The 21,733-nt window shown below is 35.4% G+C and overlaps 1 protein-coding gene across 4 annotated transcripts in view; it reads left to right on the top strand.

Moving 5' to 3' along the window:
• Nucleotides 1-21,733, top strand: part of C2H8orf34 (chromosome 2 C8orf34 homolog) — a 193,771-nt gene that overhangs the window by 108,165 nt on the left and 63,873 nt on the right. For all 4 annotated transcript variants that reach the window (XM_054057423.1, XM_054057424.1, XM_054057425.1 and 1 more), the window contains one exon: nucleotides 4,394-4,529. In XM_054057423.1, the coding sequence (XP_053913398.1) occupies nucleotides 4,394-4,529 (136 nt within the window). The remainder of the gene's footprint in view (nucleotides 1-4,393; nucleotides 4,530-21,733) is intronic.

Raw genomic sequence — 21,733 nt, 5'->3', positions numbered from 1 at the left:
ATATTGCAGAAGATAACTCCAGTTTTGCTTCTATTGAAGTAAGTTATTAAACATCATTTTCAGGAGCGGAGCATCAGTTGTTCTAGCTTAATGAGTCTTCTTTCTTTGGAAGCTTAATTCCTGCTTGTCCCAACAGTTCTTTTGGAAAAAATGTGGGGTTTTTTTAGCACACTTTCTTGATATTAACAAGAAAAAGTATCTAAAACAGAGAGGATTGTTTAACATAATAAGAAACACATATACAAGTATGACATGTAAAGCAGCATAAATTCCTGGAACACAAGCAGAACTGCTATCAGCAGAGGGATTTTGTTGGTTTGTATTTTTGTTGATTTTTTTAAGGGTTTTTTTTAGGTTACTTTGTTGAGGGTTTTTTGTTAATAGGAGTAGTAGAGCATATTAAGAGTCCGTGCACCAGTCAACAATCCTTGACAAATCAATGTTATGTTATCAATGTTATGTCATGGAATTCATCAATGTCTATTATGATGCAAAAATATTGCCTTCAAAAATTCATTGCTTCATAGGAAGATGCATTATTTTACTGATGCATCAGAATTCATTATCTGATTTTTTTGTTTTCACTTGAAAACATTTAGTGCTTTTCTTAGCATTAGACTGAATAGGCTATCACTGAGCTGTCATAACCTCTCTGGAGATGAACCAGGACTTTTTCCAGCTTTGCACCTTTTACTTCTTAAATTACTTCTGGGAAATTTCTGTATGTTTTATAGTGGAGAAAGGAGACAAAGATGACTGGATCATATCAAACCGTGTAGCACATAACTTGGTTACATGAGCTTTCTGTGTAACTGAACTTTCACTGCATTTAATAGGGGCTTTGCGTAAGAGCTCTGTCCTTAAAATGCGAGTCTTGTAGATGTTTGTATGATTCCACACCCTCTCATCCCAAGATATTAAGAAATCTTGCACAGTTCCTAGAATACTTGGCATTAGTGCCCCTTTCCCTCTTCCCAGTCTTTTCTCCACAAAAAGAAAGGAAATAAATACAACAGTGTCCTATTTAAAAGCCTTACATTGTTTTGGGCTGTGTTCTTGTTTAGCTGAAATAGATCCCCTTTTTCCCTTTCCCCTCTGATGAAACTTGTCTGTAAAAATATCACGAATTTAGCTTAATGCAGCATTATTATTAATACAGAAAACATCTGGTTCAGTGCTATGCTGTATTACACTTGTGATCTTTATCCCAGTTTTAAGTATTTTCATGTATTGTTGTTATGGCAATACTTGAAGATTGCAGCTGTAAGAATTTGTTTTAGTGGATTGCTGATTTGAGACAAATGTAGAGGTTTTGTTTGGTTTGTAGGTTTTTTGTTTTTACTATGCAGAACATACTTAATGGAAATTGCTGTAGGACTAAGGTAGGGTCTCCATGTACCCAATTCATATAAGGAATAGCAGAGAATTAACATTAAATCAAAGAAATACAATGCACAGTCATACATTAAAATAACAACCTTTGATTAGCACAAGTGAGATTGTTTACATGAACTTCCAGCCTATAGCTGTACAATAATTTTCTAAGGATTTGAGAAGTTTCACAGTATTCCAGTCTTCCGTCATATAAACAGTCATCAACTTACATTTTCCTTCTCTCATTTCTCAGTGAATTACTTCATTGGTGCTCAATAAAATCACTGAACTGCTCAGCTGTATCATCACCAGTTGGTCTAGCAAAGAGTACAAAGGAAGAGAAAAGATTCAGTGTTCCAGCCCCTGTAACTGTATTGACTTCTCAAAGAAATCCTTTCTTGCTAAGACTGGTTCTTTCCGTTGTTACATAGAAACATCTGAACCTTTGGAAATCCTTTTTCTATGTTCTTAAAATGCATTATCGCACTACTTGTTTATACTTATTTATTTTAATAACAGTCTTCTGCAAAACATGCATCAGTTCTTGAACAATACACGTGCACACAGAGTTTAGTATTAAAATTACTGCAGGATTTTTTTTTTTTTTTAATAAAGGGTCTTCATTAATGAATGTGGTCAGTCAGGGAGATTGCCAGATGGGATACACGCCTGCTTACTACTAAAAATTCCCATTCAAATTTATGGGTATAGGGAACAAGCAGCTTCTCACAGCCCAGTTGCTTTAGTGAGGAGAAAGTGCAGTTTCTGCGCGGTAAATTTGAGGCATCCAGAAGAAACTGAAATCATTCAATACTGAGGCAGAAGTGCAGTAATCAAAGTAATCGAAAGCTGCAGTTATTTTTCTGGTTTGTGGTTGGGATATACTTCTCAAGTTGGAGTGTTAACAGCTTGTTCTGGGTTGCCATGGATGAATTAGATCAATGAAAATGACTTCAGAAAAATTAAGAATTGTGTATGATATAGGGTGTTTTGGGTTTTTTTTAATCTGCATTTTGGTATGCCCATTACTGCTATTGTCTAACAGCATATGACATTATAATCAGTACTGCATAATATTCTGCTTACATGTCTGTTAGCTACAACTATAGGCACCTCTGAAATCCACGTTTCTTGCGCAAAGTTTCAGTTTATTTTCTCTTGAGAGAAAAATGCTGGTAGTTGACTAAAAATGGAAACGTGTTTTTGATACACAGATTCAAATATAAAATACATATGATAGAGGGCAGCCAATGTCATTGCTCTATTGAAACAGTCTTAGTTGTCAGAGAGCCAAAAGTTAATCAAGCAGAGAACAGTTGAAAACCCCATTTAAAGAAATCACATCTCTTTAGGGGAAAAAACCCTGTGGCATATGTTTCAATTTCAATTAAACTGTAATCCATCCAGTGGTTTACATCTGTTAAAAATACAGAACTTTTGACACCTCTTTGAGACAGAATTAAACTGTATTTATTTTAATGCATAATGTGTTCCGAATATGTAATACTTTTTCTGAAATGACTCATAGATGATTAGTTTAATAATTCGTTATCATATAGCCCTCCAAATCCTTTGAATTAGTTTGTATATTAACCATAGATGAAATATAAAGAAAAAGCAGTGGAAATGGTGTAAGTTGATGCCAGAAACTTGAGTGGAACTACCAATTTATACCACCAAGCGAATGAATTTTGAGAGAGCATAGAGTTTTCTTAAGCAGTGAAATAAAGCATTGCACATAAGAAAATGTAGTTCAAGGTCTTTAGTCACGAAAGTTTCATTTTAAGTTTAGCTTTGCTGTTCTTGAATGTTGCTTATTAAAATGGGTGTCACTCAAAAAGAGTGTTGTTAACATGGCATAATCCTGACAATCTGACCATACTACCTGGAGTGTGAAGCACTGTGGTATGAGTAATGTCTATGAACTATAGAGGACAACCAGCAGTGTTTCAGGTAATAATTCAGTGGGTTGCATCTCACTGTTTTATGTGTGAAGGGGAGTCTTTATGCACTTTCTGCTCCACTTAGATTCTTTAACATCAAATTTCTTTTTTAAACATAAATATATGAAAATACATTTGCATACATTATCTGAAAGAAACCTTAATTAGACAATCACATACTGTATACAACAAGTGACCGGTATTAGTCAGTACATGGAATGGTTGGTGCTCATTTAGTAGCAGCTAGTGCTTGTTCACCTTTCAGCTAGAACCTAACCAAATCATAAACAACTGAATATTTGGCTTTGTGTATGCATTAAATATACATAACTTGTCTATTTTTATGTAAGCAAAAAAATTACTAATTATCTCAAAGGAATGTCCTGATTATAAACCAGGAGAATTCATTTATAGTCTTGACTCAGCTACACTATTTCAGTGTGATCTTGTGCAAAAAATTCTCTGAAAACCTCTGCTGTCTTCCTGCAAAATGGGAATGATTTTACAGTAGAAGAAAACGCATTTTTACTATGACTTGCCCATATATTTAGGCAATATGGTGGGTATTAACATGCACATTATGGTCTTTTTCTTTGTGATATATATATCCATTTCATATTTGGTAGGTTTAGCAAAGCACTTTTAGTAAGATTTTTTCATTGTGAAGTGAATAGACAAAAATAAATAAAAAATAAAGGAGAAGCATGAACTCAGAAAGACATTTTTTTCTCTTCAGTGTGGATCGCTATGTCAAATGGATATATTGGACCGCATCTCTTGATAAAACAGCTGGCAAGTTTTCTATAAATGAATTGGAGAAATAAAGATTGAAAACTATGCAGCAGTGTTTGAAGTGGAAATGGCGCCGAATATTTCTTAAGGAACCCCTTGTAACAGCGTGATAATATATAAAAATAAATTCCTCTCAGATGTCTTTTCCTATTATTGTATAGGTAACTGTGTGATTTCTTCCTGATTTTTGAGTTGTTCCATTCTTTAGTGAATCTACAGGTGAACCACTTTTATTGTTACAAAATTTAATCGTGTGTTCATCCAGTCATTCTGTCTTATTGCAGAGGATCTTGATGATCTAAGAATGGAAGGAGTAACAAGTGTGGTGTCTTCCGGGAGCAAATTCAATCAGACTCGAAGTGCTCATACGGCTGAGCCTCAAGCAAAGGTCACATTGAATATCTGTGCAAGATGTGCCAGGTAAAAAGCAGAGCAAAAGCAGATCATGCTAACCAATACATTCTTTTCCCCAGGTTTTCAGCTATGTCTTGTCCTCATGGGCCAGGTGATGACCTCTCCTGTGCTAAGAAAAAATAATTACTTAGCTACTGGCTACCCTATGACCTCTGGCATTTGGTTTGTGCAACTTACATTTAAGCTTGATATGTCACATCAACAATGAATCAAAGAACTAGTTAGTCTTAGGCCTTACTTCACAGCTTGAAACTATTTTAAGTCTTTCTGTCTCTGAATTTCATTAGTTATTTGAGCTTCTGTGGTTTTTCAGGGGATGAATCGGGGAATTTAAAGGTTCAAATCCAATTTGAAAAGCACCTGTATAAATGGAGATTTAGTTGCACAGGTGCAGGTCAGGATTTCAAATAGCTGCTTCCTAGCACTTCATAATCTCATCCTGTTTCACCTCTGTGAAATAATTTAAGCAGGTTGAACCCCTTTTGGTTTTGACAGCTGTAATAATTCTTGCATTTACAGTATGAGGGCCAAATAAACAGGTTGGTATTCCTGTAGCCGAGTCAACTGGAGAATGCAACACTAACAGAAACCTCTTAAATTTCTTAGATGCATTCTTCTATGTAGACAAAAGCTCATTTGGAGAAAGGATTTAAGCCTGTTTAAATGACAAAAACTAGCCTGCTCACCCTTCTGTTAATGGTTCAGATTAGCAAGAACAATACAGAGGCACGCCAATTTTATCTGCCTGCCTTTGCCAATGGCTGCTCTATTGTGTAGTTTGAGAGGGGATTAGCCGCTTGTAAATAAAAAGCAACCTGTGGTGAAATTAAATCAAAAGTTTGGCCATATGCCACCCTACGTTTCTACTTCCCCCCCCCCCTCCTTTTGCTTATAAATTACTACTTTTAAAAGGCACTTACGTAGGAAGAAGGGCTTCCAAATGTGTTCTGATGCTCTGAGAGCATAACTGCAGGGGTAAGAATCAACCGTGCAGCAGCATCTCTTTAGCGGCGTTGTGGAGCCTCGGGGAACTTCAGCTCATGGTACCGTCAGAACAGCAGTGACTGGATAGCCTTGTAATTCTAGGAAGTTTTGCTATACACAGTCTGGCCTTAAGCTCTAAGGAAAGAGAAGACATATTAGTTCTGGGATTCTTCCCAGTTCACTAGAAACAAATTGCTTATGTTGTAAAATGTTTCCAAAAAACTAGCTGCAAGTAAGTGTGGTACCTTTTTTTCAACTGTGCTTGGTTGTCCATGGATTAATGAGTAGAAAGGTATGGAAAATGGAAATGCTAAGTTTTCTACATGGTCTTTTTGAACTTACATAAAATCTTCTATGGATTACCATGAAGGTTAATTAAATTTTAAATTCCCTGAAGGAGCCGCTAACAGCAGGTGCCAAGATAGTATTTATTCCCTCAGTCCTGCACACCAGGGAACAAAGGGCTCAGATCTTGAGCCAAACCTAGCAACCTTGGCTATTACTATCACCCTGTAGCTGGCTGTACTATACGACTGCGCAGTCTAAAATATGAGTTGTGGGAGAGAGATCTCATAAAATCTTGTCTTGTCACTTCACTTATAAGAGAATGCAGAGCAGTGCTTTATTTCATCGATACACCTTTGTTTCATTCCCTACCCTCTTTAATGAAGTTGTTGAGGAACTAGATGAGTTGACTGTTGTTCTTTTCACTCTCACTGCAGTTCAGCAGCTTCTTTAAACTTTGGTGTTTAAAAAATATACCATTTCAACGGTAGCAAGGAAAGTCAAAAGAGATAGCTGAGTATTGCTCTTGTATTCAGCAGTGAGGCAACTGCCAGTTAATCTTCAATATGATGAAGTCTCTCCTTTTGGAGCGTTCTTTCCTTCTCATTGCCTCTGAGGACACTTTTCCTCTCTTACTTCAAGATAGTTATTAGTGCAGTTAGCCTTCTCTTTAGATACCTCCACAGCAGATTTGATCAGTGCCTTCTCACAGCAGCTGAAGTGGTGGGTAGAGAGAGTTGCATGAAGTGAGTGGCTTCAAGGACACAATGACAGGGTGTTTTACCTGCTCTAAAATGACAGCCTGGGTATTTGGGTCATGTCTATGAAAGTTTCTCTGTGTTGGTATTTATCTCGATCATTATGACAAAGCCTAGTATTTATTGTAAGGTCATAATATGGAATTTATTTGGTTTAGCAATTATATTTTTTTTTTCCATATTCTCTTCTCTAAGTGGTCTTGTGTGCTGTGCAGTTTATATATAAATACTACAATATTTGATTGTGGGCACATTCAAATACAGTTGAAAAATAAGTCAGTATAAATTGTTGTGCATACTTTGGTTACAATTAAACAGGTGTCTTTCCTCTTAATGTTACCCATTTTTTGACTGTAAAAAGTGATCTGAAATGAATGGAGCTATTAACAGCAGTGGGTGTTCTGTAGATAATAGGGCTTGTCAAATCGGCTTACTAAATCAGGTTTGCTGAAGGTATTTTGGCCGTCTGTTGGAGGAACAGGGCTTTTTACTTTAAATTTGATTGGCAGAGTTCCAAATGTTAGGGAATGTGCTTTTTGGCTCAGACAAAAACTTTAATTTTACTCTTGAATTTGCATAATCTATTTCTTTCACCTTGCTGTATTTTTTTTTAAAAGATACTCTGCTCTGATTGCTTTGCAGTTAATTTACTTTTTATCGTACCTTCTTTAGATGGTTCCCTACTTCCTTGGACATGTTGGGGCTCCTCTGAGAGGGATTTATTTGAACAATTGAAGAAGTACTTGCTCTAGCTTAATTTGGCCTAATTTTTTTGGGTCTCGCTTGGAAAGGATAGTCTTCTTGAAGTTCTACTCTACTTCTTCATTAAAATCAAGTGTAAGTTTTAGACCTTCCTGCTGCTAGGATTACATTTTCTTCCCTAGATCATTAGAGCTCCCTCATTATTTGAGAATTGGAGAGAACAGGTCTACAGCTACGTATGGGTTACTTTAGCCTCCGATGAGTACTGTTTTAATGCTGTATGCCCACTGAGAGCACCTGCAGTAGAGTACAGTACAGCAATACGTCTTACCTCTCTGTGGCTTCTAAAGCTTCCTAGAAATGGACTATACACAGTAGCACAGTGACTTGTGAGAAGAATGAACTGAACCGTTTCCTCCATGCTGAGATATTTGTCATTGGACTTCATTTATCTCCAGTCTAGCTCCTTTCCTTTGTACCACTCAAATATATGAGAAAACCAGGACACAGATTCTAGAATGTAATAATAGGAGGTCAATACTAGCAGCTTCTGCTCCCTCTTTTCTCTGTCAGTACAGCTTTATCCCTTTACTAGTTAGTGGCATGCCGTTCAAGCTAATATTAAATGTTCTGTGTAGCTGTTTTTCTCTGACTGTCACTGGACTGTTACTCTGCAGAGTAACAGTTCTTCCCTTCAAAATCCCCTATTCTATTTATGATGCAGTGTTCAACACAGTGTCAGAGGAAGATCTTAAAAAAGAATTGCAAATGGGAGTGACTATAGTTAGAGAGAAAAATCTACTTGGTTATAAAGCACGTTAAATCCAGTTTATATTATGGGGGAAACTTGCAATGCTGTTGAGGTGTTGCATTTTGCAAAATATTCTCCCTTGCCTTAAGCCTCTTACGCAAAAGTAAGAGCTTTTTCATGCATCATACCAAATGAGACTGAGAATGGACACAATTTGAACTAGAATAAAAAGTTTTTTTGGAAACTGATATATAACATTGTATGATTCAATGCTGGTAATTTCACCAGCCATCCTCAAATAATATATAGTGATCCATGCCCAGATCAGTAATATCTGATAATAATGTCTGAATATCTAAAAAGGTAAAGTTCTCCACTCAGACATCTAGGAAGTAAAGATTGAGGATTCTTTCAAGTTATCACTCCAAGTTGGATTTTACAGCCTATGATTAATGTCTCCGCAGAATCCTCCCATAACCAACTAAGCACCCCTCCTCCCACCACCACCCCCCAAAAAAAACCCCACAAACCCAACAACCCCGAAAACAAAGAGAGAAAAAGAGAAATAAAAGGAGGGGTTCGTTCTCCTGGAGTATAAATTGGTTTTTTAGCTGGAATATAGCGGTAAGAAACAGAGACTTTACTGTTTTCTGTATAGATGTTTCACACACGATGAGCGAAATGCAGATGGATAACAACTTTAAGAGGTTTTTCAAATGGGAAAGTAGCTGCAAAACAATGTTATTCCCATAGCCACTCTTGGACTACAGTGAAAGTTAAGCAGCATATTAAGTCATCTAAATAAAGGGGTGACATCATTCACAAGGTGGAACAAAACAAGGTTTATGGATAAAGAAAAAAAAAGGCTTGAAGAAGTTCTGTGTCTGGAAGGTTTATTTTTTGCTGTTTAGTCTGGAAAATTAGCAAAGACACTTTTAGTACAACTGATCTGGATTTAGATCATTGGAGAAAAATTGTTATAATAAAAAATCCTTTTTGATCTAGAGAATGGAGAATATTATCCAAAAAAAAAATGTGAATCCTTTCTCACATACAGGCAAACCAAATGAATTTCAGTTTTGTCTGAGGAATCGTAAGAGACCCTCACAAATAAGCAAAACTCATGTGGGTTAAATAGAGATCTAAATGGCAGTTTATAAAAGCCAAACAAGGCTTCAGTATCCCCTTAGTGTTGTGACTTGCACATCAATCATTTTGCAAAAATTTAATCAGGCAGAAGGTATAAGATAATATTAATGTACTATTGAATGATTTTTAGGGGTCTTTTTTTCTCTCTCTCTTTTTTTTTTTTTTTGTAAGGACCACCCATTAGCCTTGTATGCCCACTGCCATGCTCAAAAGTTAAATCTTGTTCTTGTGGAGTCTTGCCAATGCATTCCTGGAAGTAAGAAGCTTTTTGTTTTTAATAGCGCAAGGGCTGCATTCATTCTTCTTAACATCAATAGAATACAAAAAAGGGGTTGCATGTGATTAAAAAAGAAATGGGATTATAGAAAACATACTGTGCCACAAGCTTGAAGGCTCCTGAACAAGAATGTTGGGAAGAAGCACTAGTCGCATACAAATGTAGGCTTGAAATGCAGTATTTTAGGTAATATTTTAAGATTAACTACAGCAAAAGCATGATGTCCCAAGGCCTTTCAACATATTAGAGGAAGCAAATGTATAGGTATAAACAAAGTATATCTTTATATTAAAACTGTAAATATGGCTTTTTAACTGTCACCATTGGGATGTGGAGTACAATTCAAGGATAGTAACTTGTGTGCTTAAGCTGCTGATGTAGAACAACTGAATAAATGGGATGCTTCAGGCATGCTACCATTTACAGGTGCTCTCTGAAAACTTAGTTTGGAAAAAATACTCAAAAATTCTCATGCCAGTTTGCCTTGTCTGTGAAATCTCTGCTGTTGCCCTGCTCATCATCTGTATCTTTGACTCCTTTAAGATGTGTTGTCCTCCAAATGAGGAGTCAGTTTGTTTATTTACCAAGGCCGGTTAACATTTCTTTAACCATCTAGGTTTTTGCTATGTTTTAGTAAGTTTAGTTTTCCACTATGTAGTTTCTACCACTTCCATGCGTAGTTGGGATACAGTCATATAAACTACCTTGCACTATGTGAGACTTAAGAATCACGTGCAGATTCTCTGAAATACACCACTGGACTTCAAGCAGATCTTCAGGACATAGAGCCATGAGGACCATGAATGTGTTTGGGAGGAGACAAGAAAAAATGAAGGAATCAGATATTATTTGTCATTTAAGAATAATGGTGGAAAGAATAGAACTATTGTCTGAATTTGCCGTGATCTATCTCTCTAGAAAATAACAGGAATTAATTGTTTGTTTGTGGAATTATATGGTGTTAATCTAGCTTCTACCATTTTAGAGTCTTACAGAGTAAGAGTTTGTATGGAGATGCTTTATCTGAGTATTGCCAAGCTGTAACAGCATTAGTGAGATTTGAGGTCATTAAGAAGTGTTTGGTGGAAAATTTCATAATGAACTGTGCAGAAAATAGTGTCTGAAGCTTGACAAGTGGCTTTCACTTAACTATCAAAAGCAGAAAAGCTGACGGCTGTGAATAGAGAAAAAACTGCTGTTAAACAAGCTATGTTATTGTATATACTGTCCACAGACAACACTACTGAGACTTCAGACAAAAAGGGGAAAAATTAAGGAAATCATTTACCCCTGTGAGGAAGATCATAAATACTGATATAAGGCTATATAAGAAAGCAGTTACAGATGATGGCTCCCAGAAGATTTTCTCAAGAAAAGGAAGGAAGCCTTCTGAGCTTCCTTAGATTCAGCTGTGCTCTGAATTCCTTCAGAATAGTCAGAAAACCATGGATTTAACTGACTTGTCTTTTGAAATGGGATGTGTTCTCCTGTCTTGTCCGGGCACGTAATCCAAGTCTAATTCCACAGCTGTGGACGGGAAGGTGCCACAGATTGTTTACAGGAACTATAATAATTCTTTTAACTGCAGAGTTAATATAAACAAAGAGGTGAAGGAATTAGATGGTAGAGAAACTGATCACTGGGAACATAAAAATATCTATTCTTAACAGACTAAGGAGTAGACCGGTGTGTATGCGTCTTCAAAGGATGTCTTTAAATCCTCGTTTGACTTTATAAATTTAACTTTCTTTCTCATTTACATTTTTTTTGCGGGGAGTAACCTACAAATGGTGGCTCCTGGGATGCATATGACTAGAAATTTGGATTTAAGGAGAATTAATTGTAATTTTTGATACTAAAATCTTGATATAACAAGATATATATATTTGGTCATTGCCTATTTAGACCTGACCCGTAGTTTTGATTGCCATTTTTTAACTTACTTTGCTGGTCCTTAAAGGTCTGTGGAAATGCAGAGTGAATATTCTGTCAGAGCATCCAGATGACTTGCATCTGAATCTTTTATTACATTCCCAACTTGGTTCTGTTTATTTTGTTTTGGTTTTGTTTTTTTTTTATTGACCTCTTGATTTTGAATCATTGTGGCCCCTTTTTCTCTGCTAGTTTTATTCTCCATGGTGAATTTTAGATAAATTTGTCTTTTTGTACATTTAAATGGATTTTGATTTTGTTTAGTGTGTAGCCTTTTACACAGAAATATAACAGGATTTGTATTCTGCTTATTTGTCAGTTTTATAAAATTTTACTCTTTTTTTTTATGTGCAAATACCTTTGAAATATGTAATCTCTTAAAGGAAACAGCTAGATTCTGTCTAATCATGCAGCAGAAAGATAAGAAATATGACATTATGCTGTCATATAAGTTATATTTCTAATTAATCAATAATATACATATGTGTCAGAAAGAATAACCTTTCAAATCCTCCATATTACCCCTATTGGGACTCTGGACTCTATGATGTAATGCTGGGGAATGGATACATGTATAGATGTGGTTTGGTACATATATTTGCATAAAGAATAGTTTCTGTATATCTGCCTAGTAGTGGTAAGGCCAGCTTAATGACTTGGTGTCTGGCAGAAACTTCTGGTTTGTTAATATTCCTAAAATTTGGGAATAAATGACTTCAAAGTATCAAGGGAAAAAAGTGTTTCAAACTAAAGTGGTTGGTACAGGAACAACTTTGAGGGGAAAATTCTCAGAGTGGAGATCATACATAGAATATTAAGAATTTATGTCTTCAAAAGTTGCTAAACATTTTGATTATATATACATAATATTTTCTTTCCTCTCTTGCATTTCATATTAGCTTTCTGTCTTTGTACTATTCCTAAGTGGCTATTCTTACAGAGGAGAAAGTACTAAACATTCCAGATGACTTGTGTCACTGTTTTTCATTTTTCCTTTTTTTCTTTCTTTTGTAAACTTATTTTTATTGGACCTCTTGTTTCAGAGAGTTGAATTTTCCTCGTATTTGTGCTAGCTTCACAAACCTTGTACTTATTTACATATTTTTCCTTTTAGGAGTGGCAAGCAAGCAACTCAAACTGTATAGTAATGCTTTATAGCTTCTAAAAAATTGCCTTTCACGTCAGAAAATTATGAAGAAGACCTATATTTTTCTTTTTACTACTTAGAACTCCTAGTAAGGTAGAAAAAACAAAAGAATTACAAAAATAAGAAAAACTCATGACAGAAAAAATTAGTAAAAAAAAATCATTTAGCTTTCTGGATTAGTTGAATCTGGACAGTGATTAATTTGACCAGCTTTGATGCATAAATAACCACAATAGTGTCTTCCATGTTGTCTGTTGATTTTCTAAGTGTTAAAGCCAGCTAAAATAAATCACTTTATCTTCTTTTTCTGGATTAGTGTACCACTTTTGTAACTTACGTGTTCTTTCAAAAAAATAGGAAAACACTAAAGAAAAAATAATCCAGAAAATATTTTTAGTGATCTTAAGGCTATCAGAGACAGAGAACATGAATGAATTTTTAAGAGTTAGTAGAGTAACACAATGGCTTGCCTTTTCTTTCACTGACTCTTGTTTCTTTTGATCATCTTACTATATGCAAAATACAGAATATCTGTGTAATTTCAATTTTTTTTTTTAGTTTATAGATCTAACATTGACCTCTAAAATGCACAAGATATTATAATTTTTAATACCAAACGTTAACTAGTTTTATTGCAAACTCCCAAAGGACGCGTTTTAAAACAGTGGTCAAGGTCTCTGTATTTTCAAAATCTCAACCGTGTCTTGGGAAGGGAATGATATGACAACAGTTTTATATCAACTTCTCAGACAGAAGTCCTAAGAAGAACAGACTTCTTTCCCTCCTTGTTTTCACCAGAAGTTCCCACTGGTTAAATCCACCAAGCAATAATTTCAGACCTATCAGAAGTTACACAAAATACCATGATAATAAATCATCTGTTATCAAGAATTATGTAAAGTGTTAAGAAAACAGTATTTTCAGATGAAGCATATATCTCCTTAAAAGGAACAGTGTATGTCTGTGTCCTTGCATTGTGCACTTATTTCAGAGACAAAGAATTTCTCTCTAGTTTGTTTTAACAGCTCTTTTATTTCCCTAGACTGTGCATGTCAGGTAGAGTTGTTGGTTTTGACATAAATGTCAGTCAGCAGAAAAGGTATGGAAGAATTCTGTTTGAAAAAATAAATGTACACTTTAGTAACAATAGACTTGAAACATATATGTGCGGTACATAAAATTTGCATGTGAATTGCATCTTATACATACATACTAATGTACTGTTCTCATGATAGGACTGGTTTTGGAAATGTGGAATTTAGTGCCTCAAGTTCATCTGGAGAAAGCCCTAGTGTAACTTCACTGAAAGGGAATTAGTGTCTGGTTGTGGTTATGTAGGGATAATATAGTGTAAGTTGCTGTGAATGAATGATGTGCCACTAAAACGTCTTTTCTAAGAGCTGTTGTTCAACAGTGGTTATGCTTTTTTTTATCTCAGGCTGGTTGTAAAAAGATAACACTGTTATGAGGAGGTTGGTTCATTTGTAAACATATAAAAATACTACTGAGAAATTCTAAAAAGAGTAGAGTTAAAGTGTTTTTTAGTTCTTTTGAACGTACTAATCTTGATTTGTAATAATAAAAGCAGTAGAATCATATTTGAAAATGAAATGAATGTTATTGTATTGTCTCTCAATACAATAGAGGGTAACATCCATTTCGTTCTGTCCTTCATTTGTAGATCTTGTCAAGATATCTCTTTGTCTTTTTGCCTACAAAACAAATTTAACCCCCTCAATAATTTAAGAAGACAAGTGCTTTCCCAAGCCTTTCTCCCTTCTTTTCCCTTGCTCTCTTTGATATGTGCTTTGCAAGCTAATTCTTTATTGCAATGTTCATACAGTCTTTCTGTTTGGTGCTACACTACAATGCATATCTGCAATAACAGTCGCTTCTGGATGCAAACGATATAGGGAGGATGCCAGGAGATCATGGGCTTGGAGAAGCTTGTTGATCATAATTTGAGGCTCTGGATAACAGTTTAATATGGGTTTTAAAGACACACACGCAGAGACACACACACAACTCTCTCACAAGTCCTAGAAATAATGGTTCACAGGGGAAGAAAGAGTATTAAGTCTGAAAAGGCTGACAAAGACTGTAATTTTTCTCCTGTGAGATAATGGTTTGAAGCCAGCAGCAGATAAAAGATTGCCATAAGAATGGCTTAATTCCCCATCATGTAAAAGGATTAGATAATTCGGTCTTTTTATGGATTCCTTACTCTGGGAAATATATTTCCACTTTGGGTTCTCCTCAGAAATAGCTGCAGAGTTTACTTATTTAAACGCACAAAGACCTGCATTCAGACATTTTGAAAAGGCAAACAGCACATAGAAAAGATTATTTTGCAGGCTGTGCCAGTGTGTAAGTTTTGCTCAGCGAGTGGGTATTCTGGTTTTACCAGCTGAAAATATTATGGCTGCAAATTACATATTGGTGACATGGAAACTTTCCACAAAAATCTTCAAGAGTGACTGAAAAATAATGCTTTCAGTTTGGAAAAAGAGAATGGACTCCAACCAAAATCCTTTTTTAACTCTAGTTTTTATGAATTTTCAAATAATTTGCTGTGTTTTAGTGTGAAGTACTGAGAAAGTGAGTGAAAACTACGAAACAGACTGCAATTTGAATAGTATCAGTGAAAACAGTTATTTTAGATTTGCTGTACCTTAGATCAAAGAATAAAATGTGTCTATCTCACATAAATAGAATTTGGTGGTAGTAACAACATACTCCTGCCTTAGAGCTTTGCACCACTTTTTAAAAATGGGTTTAAAAGGGTTATAAATCTCTGTTGGGGAGCATGCTGAATATGTCACTAAGCTTATATTCCTACATTTTATTCAGAAATTTTGTTAAATATCTGTATTTATTCACACAGCCTTACAGTTTAATTTTGGAAACAACTGCCTTCCTGGATAATGTTATGTAGGATAATCCTGTAGTCCTCATGCTTCATTCCTCTTCAGTGCGTATGCTTCCTGTATTTTAACCTATGGTACAAACAGAAACTATGACACTGACTCTTTAATATAACAAGGTGATGTGCCACAGAGCTTTCCATTGTTACTTCAGACTTGAGAGGTGCCAGCCACTCTCTTTACTCAATAAATTCAAAATTCTCTGTTGTTTGTCCCCGTAGATCTAAGACATTTTTCTTTTATAGGTTATTGATCTAAAATTTGTATAAACCTTAATAATCTAATCTTCGTTTGGAAGTTAGAGTATGTACTTAAGGTAGATGGGGAGTTTTGCCAGCAAAAGAGTACTTTTGCCTATTTATTGTTTAATAATATTTATTTAATATAACTGTACCATTGTATTTATTATCTGGCGTAGTCTGTACTGGAAAACTGACATCTTTTTGTCTCTGTACCTGTGACTACACTAAGAATTTTGCTGGCACATTTTTAACATTTTTATTTTTGTAAAAGACATTAGTAGAACAAATGGAGTAGGTCAGAAATTCCTGGCTTTATACTTATGTGCTGGAGAAGCTTTGAATTTTACACCAGTATAAAGGAGTGCAGTACAAAGGAGTGCAGAACTTGTGGAGACAGTAAGTCAAGGTATATGAGATCGGAATTTGGATCACTATATTTGAGAACAAAGAATGAAATAAACTGACCATATGTTAGGTAAGTCAGGACAAATGGTTATGTACTTTGTAGTGCTGTTACTGGTATAGTGTTGAGGTTGCTAGGGATAGGTGCAAGAAAACACTCAGTGTAACCTAAAATCATGTAGGGGCTCTCAGGCTTTTGTTGTCTGATCTCTATTGCCATAATTTCCTGGAGTTTTGGATTTGTTCTAGGGAAACTATTATTAAGTATTACAGTCATATTAGAGCGAGATTTTAGATCTAGACTAATGCTTTAAATTACAGAAAGGAAGCACATGATTTAAAAGAGGGGGAAGAAAGGAAACCTAAGAAGTCAAATTTATCCCCCTCCTTGTCTCTGACTGAAATTCCCTTTGGTTACCAAAGAAACGATATCATGCTAGACTTTTAATAAGTTCCTTTTATTATAAGTTCAAGATATTCATTAATCTTGCAAAACGTATATTACAGGTTTTGATGTGAGTTAATAACTGTTAGAATTTTTTCAAGAGCATAGTTAACCTATTTTGAAATAATATAAGCAAAATCATTGATTCAGCAAGCCAAAAAATCCTTAATTAAAATTCTAATATAAACATGGCACTACCACTGTTTTTGTTGAGAACTTCTCTTTGCAGTTGTGGACTTAAAAATATGCACTGATCTTTGGGTGAACATAAAACCAGCTTTACTGCTTTTTTTTTGCTAAAAGGTCTAAGAATTCTTTGCTGAGCTTTCCCCTACTTCTCACTGTGTTTATCTAAAAGAAGTCAGCTGAGTCTTCAGCAAAGCAGATCAGGAACTTTCCAATGAAATTTGTGCTCTTTAGGAAATAATGATTCACAAACCCCAATATGTTTTACAGAAATTATCCAGATTCAACAAAATATAGCTGAGACGGGGCAGAGCAGAGAGAATGACTGGAGCTGGATTTCTCAGTCATGTAATTTCCCACTTCTTCTTTGGAGATTGCCCTTTATTGTCTTGGAGCCCATGGAGGAGTTTGTTTTGATTAATAAAAAGCCAGCCAAAACCTTTGTATTTTCTTGAAATAAGAGATTTTCAGGATTTCTTCCCAAGTAGAATTTCAATTTCAGTTGTTCTTCACCAGTGGGGAACATCAGTAATTTATCCAGCAAATTTATCCAGCTCTACCTTGCTATGTTTAAAAAGAAAAAAAGAAGTCCCGTGGTCGTGTACCGGTATTTGAAGGACAGGCACATACACAGTAATTGTGTGATTCTTGCTTGTAGTTCTTTATTTGGTGATTAAGAGAGAGTTTGTCCAAAAATTATGAACCTCCTGCTCTTAGAGGTTTTTTTTTTTTTTTCTTGTTGATTTTTTTGGGTTGAGTTGTTTTGTAGCAGCATCTTGTCTGTTCAGCTTCTGAGTGAGATCTAACATCTTTCTAACTCGGCAATTACCGTAATGTCAAGAAGCTGTCCTCTTAATAGCTCTTGCACATTAGATATTGATGGATATCAGAGACGTTTTGAAACAAGACCACTAATTCTGTCACATATCACACAGAAAGACCGGGGAATTGTAGTGACCTGCCATGTTGTCAATTACAATAAGGAAGCGCAATTAACTTATCTGGACTTAGGATACCATCCGCATTTATTTTCTTGTCAAATATATCAAGTTTTGGGAAGGACTTACTTTCAGATAGTAGTGACAAGTTTCACCACACAGTCCACTTAAGTAACATCAGTTTGGTTAGAAGAAAAGATCACTGAGAAATACGTCTGAGTGAACCGTGTTAAGAATGTAGATTTCATATCAGAGATTGGTATATTGCAGAGAACAGAACTTCCTTATATAAGTCCTTATCAAAAGGACTTACTGATACGTTTCAGAAACTAAAAGGGAAGTGCTCTGAGTTTTTCAAATTCATCTAATGAGAAATATGTTACTGCTATAGAAATCTCAGACTTTAAAAAGCCTTAAGCACATATTCATTCCTACAATTCATTTATTCTTTCTTTAGTACTAAAAGAATACTCTGCTTTAGCATATACATGGAAGAATCTGACTCTATAATCTGATTCAGACAGACGGCACAATCTAGAAACAAATCAAATGCTGGATGACTGTTAAAGCTCAAGGCAAAGCTGGTCTTGCAGAATGACTGCTCATACTGTGCCAATTTATTTTGATCTGCTAAGTAATTCTAGAAGAAAGATGATGATGCAGTGTTTCCCCGTGATAGTAGTGATCTGATTGCCACAGGGATATTGTTGTGCCTTTGAAAACAGGATGGGAGGATGTGGAGGTTGCTATGAAAAGAAATATAGTCCACAAGGCATTTCCTTTTTAAGTTTTGGTGTCGGAAAAGCTCAAGAATCTGTTTTTGAGTGCTAGAATGGGTCTTTCAGAAAGGCCAGGCACAAGAGAAGCTTGAGATTTTCTGGCATTTGGTCAGTCCCTTCCAGCTGGACTCCACTCTCTACCAGAAAGGAAATGCAGATCTGCACTGAATCCCTAGCCCACCTGCACGGTGTACAAAGTCCCTCTCACTAAATTCATATTCAGATACTTGCATATTGCATATTTAGTCCCTGTAAAATTCCCCTGGAACATTCTGTCAGCTTAAAAATGGAAATAAATTGAAACATTTATGGCCATTAGTCTGCTTTATTTCACTTTTTTTAGTAACAAATGGATGTGTACTAGGAAAAAGTATCCGATACTTCTCTAGGGTACTGCTTCTTGCACTGTCTATAGGATGAAATCAGAGTCAGTGAGACGTTTTCGACCTTTGTTGTCAATGGGATTTACAAGTGTTTCATTAAGACTGTTGGTAATTGTGATACCACAGAGCAATGCTTTCTGAGTTGTTATCAGGCAGTGAAAATTACCAGGGAAATATTGAAGATGTTTTGAAGATGTTCAAAAGGAGGTTGTCATATTAGTCCAAATGAGATTTTATGTAAGCTATTTCCACAGCATCATTGGTGGGAGGTTATGCAGTGTAAATCATGGAATTAGCCTCCTTTTAATGTCATTTTAGCAACTGGGATTCAAATAATAGTTTAATCTTTGTACCTGGTGACTGCTATTGAAATATCAAATTTTAGTATCCTAACCATGAATACATGCCCCGTTCTCTAACAATATATGTTTTAAGTAATGAAAATGTCTAAAAGGCTTGAGTCCAGTTCTATTTTTCTTATTTGCTGTTTCCTTCTGCCGAAGAGGCAATACAGATTTTGTTACGCTGTGATGTATCCAAAGGAAATGAATGAAATTATTTTGTCCTGCTTTTGCATACTTTTATAGTATCATAATTTCTAAATCATGCTGGCAGCATGACTGTGTTTCACACACCCACAAGCTTGTTTGTAGCAATAGACCCGGTATGATGCTTTATGTAGAACTTAGCACATCTTTAGTCCTGAAGTCCTTGGTAGTTTTCTTGGAACAAGTCCTACAAAATGCATTTTTGGGTCAAAGGAAATTGAAATATTTGCCTGGTGGCTATTTGGTTTTGTAGTTCTTGAAGCTCCAACATGGAGCTGGTTGAATGTAACTAAAACTAAAACAAAAAACCTCTAAGGAAGAGTTAACAATATAAACAGAATATATGTAGAAAAAAAGTTGGCTATCATGTATCAAGTTTAGACTCCCTTTTTTGTTTATGTTTGTTTGTTTGTTTGTTTGTTTGTTTATTAGGACCACACACTGGAAATAGCAGCCAAGATTTTCAAAGCTTGCTACCAGGTTGGAAAACCTCAGCTCTTTTCAGATCTGCAAACAGGGATATGACTCATATACATTACTCTTTTTATAATTGCCTTTTCCAAAGCAGTGGATGAAAAGTTCCAACACAACATTTTGATCATAATTTTATTTTTTTTTTGCTAACGGAATTTCTGTCTGGTATCTGGCAATCAAGAACCAAATCTTATTTGGAGTTTACACTTTCATGTATAACTAGTCTGTAAGAAAAAGAGTTGGAGATGAAAATGCTTTTGTTGAACCAGGGACCAGATAAGTGGATCTCATACCTTAGGCCTTCCAACATTACTGCTGCTTGCAGCATGGTGCAACACATTTTTCTTGGAAGGCATTCAGCAAGAATGAACCAGGGAAGAAAGTAGCAGTGACAGGGACGGATTAGAAAGTATTTCTGAAGCATTCAGAAGCTCTCCTAGATGTATGCTTGTTCCTAATCTATTGCTTAAGAATTTTTTATTTTACAGTGGAGGTGTCTTATGAATAGTATTAATATTTTGAAACAAGAAGTGCTAGTTCAAGTAACAGAATTCCTTTGGAGAACAATAGTGGTTTTGATTGGTTTTGTGACCTGAGTCACATGAGAATCTATTACAATAGAAATCCATATGTAATAAATACATAAATAAGTTGAAAACTGGATGTGAAAATGAAGTCCAGATATGTCAAATGTCTTATTCACCCATCGACCCACACAGTTCATGCAGGCTTTTCCTCCTAAAAAGAGGAATCATACACAATGGCTTTTCTGACCAAAGAAAAGAATTTTTGAGCATATTTTTCATGAGGTATCGGGCCACTTAAATATATGTAATTTCTGGAATAAGATGAGAATAATTGCAGTTGTTCATGTCTTATCTGGATTTATGAAAGCTTAGAATAGGAATGTATTATAAAATCTTGAAAATTCTGCTGGGATAGAAGAAACAGTTCTGTGTGTAGAGATAATTTTTTAATGACTGCAATGTAAACAGAGAGGTTAGGAGTAATTTTCCTTTAATTAAACACAAGTAAACTGTCAACATGGCAGCACTTCCAATTCCTGTGATTCTATGCATATCCTTATAAGCTTGAGTATGTGCTCACAGTAAGCACTCATATGTATATAATTAAGGAGGACAGGCCAATTTTGATGCAAAGGACCATGATGTGATATTTGAGATTTTCCTTTTTTTTGCATGGCTATTTAATTTGCAATTTGTTTTCTCCCTGTTTGAATATCTTTATGATAATGGTACAAAGTTATTTGCTTCTGTTTGACTGCCATCTTTAGAAGACCCTGTTTGACAAGCTAGGCTTTTAAAGACTTGGTTACTAGAGCTTTACACACCAGGCATAGGATTCATAGAAGTAGTTTTCAAAACTAGGTTCGCAGCTTTTAAGTTTTACACTTTGTTGCCTTGAGGTGTTTTATGTTCTGTGGAACTGCCTCCTCAGGTAAGAGTGATTAGAATTTGCATTGAGCTTTCCATCGTAAATAAACTGTCCCAGGGGCTATGAAATGAAACAAAGTAGTTGGGACGGGGGAGGTGGAGTGTGATGGTTTTCAGAAGATACAAACAAATAAATGACTTAAGATACAAATATATTGGATAGCCCTGAGAGCCCTAAAACGTGAAATTCAGGTAGCGTGGATGTAGGGGTTCTTCTTGGTTTCAAAGGTTAATTCAAAGCTTAGTGTAAAGCAGCTGCAGAGAGTGAGAATACAGTGTGAAAGGATTTTTTTTTAAGAGACCATCTATTTCTTCCCCCAAAGTTTTATTTCAGTGCATTTTTATGATTTGACTACCATCTTTAGAAGAGCCTTTGTAGAAGAGGCTTTGAAAAATTGAATTGCATTTTCCTTATTCTTTTCATGTGTGAATAAATTCAAGTGAAGATAA

The sequence above is a fragment of the Cuculus canorus genome, chromosome 2 (genome assembly GCF_017976375.1).
Source record: "Cuculus canorus isolate bCucCan1 chromosome 2, bCucCan1.pri, whole genome shotgun sequence".
Classification (NCBI taxonomy): Eukaryota; Metazoa; Chordata; class Aves; order Cuculiformes; family Cuculidae; genus Cuculus; species Cuculus canorus.
Note: the sequence above shows the minus strand (reverse complement) of the source record. Positions and strands in the feature narration are given on the sequence as shown.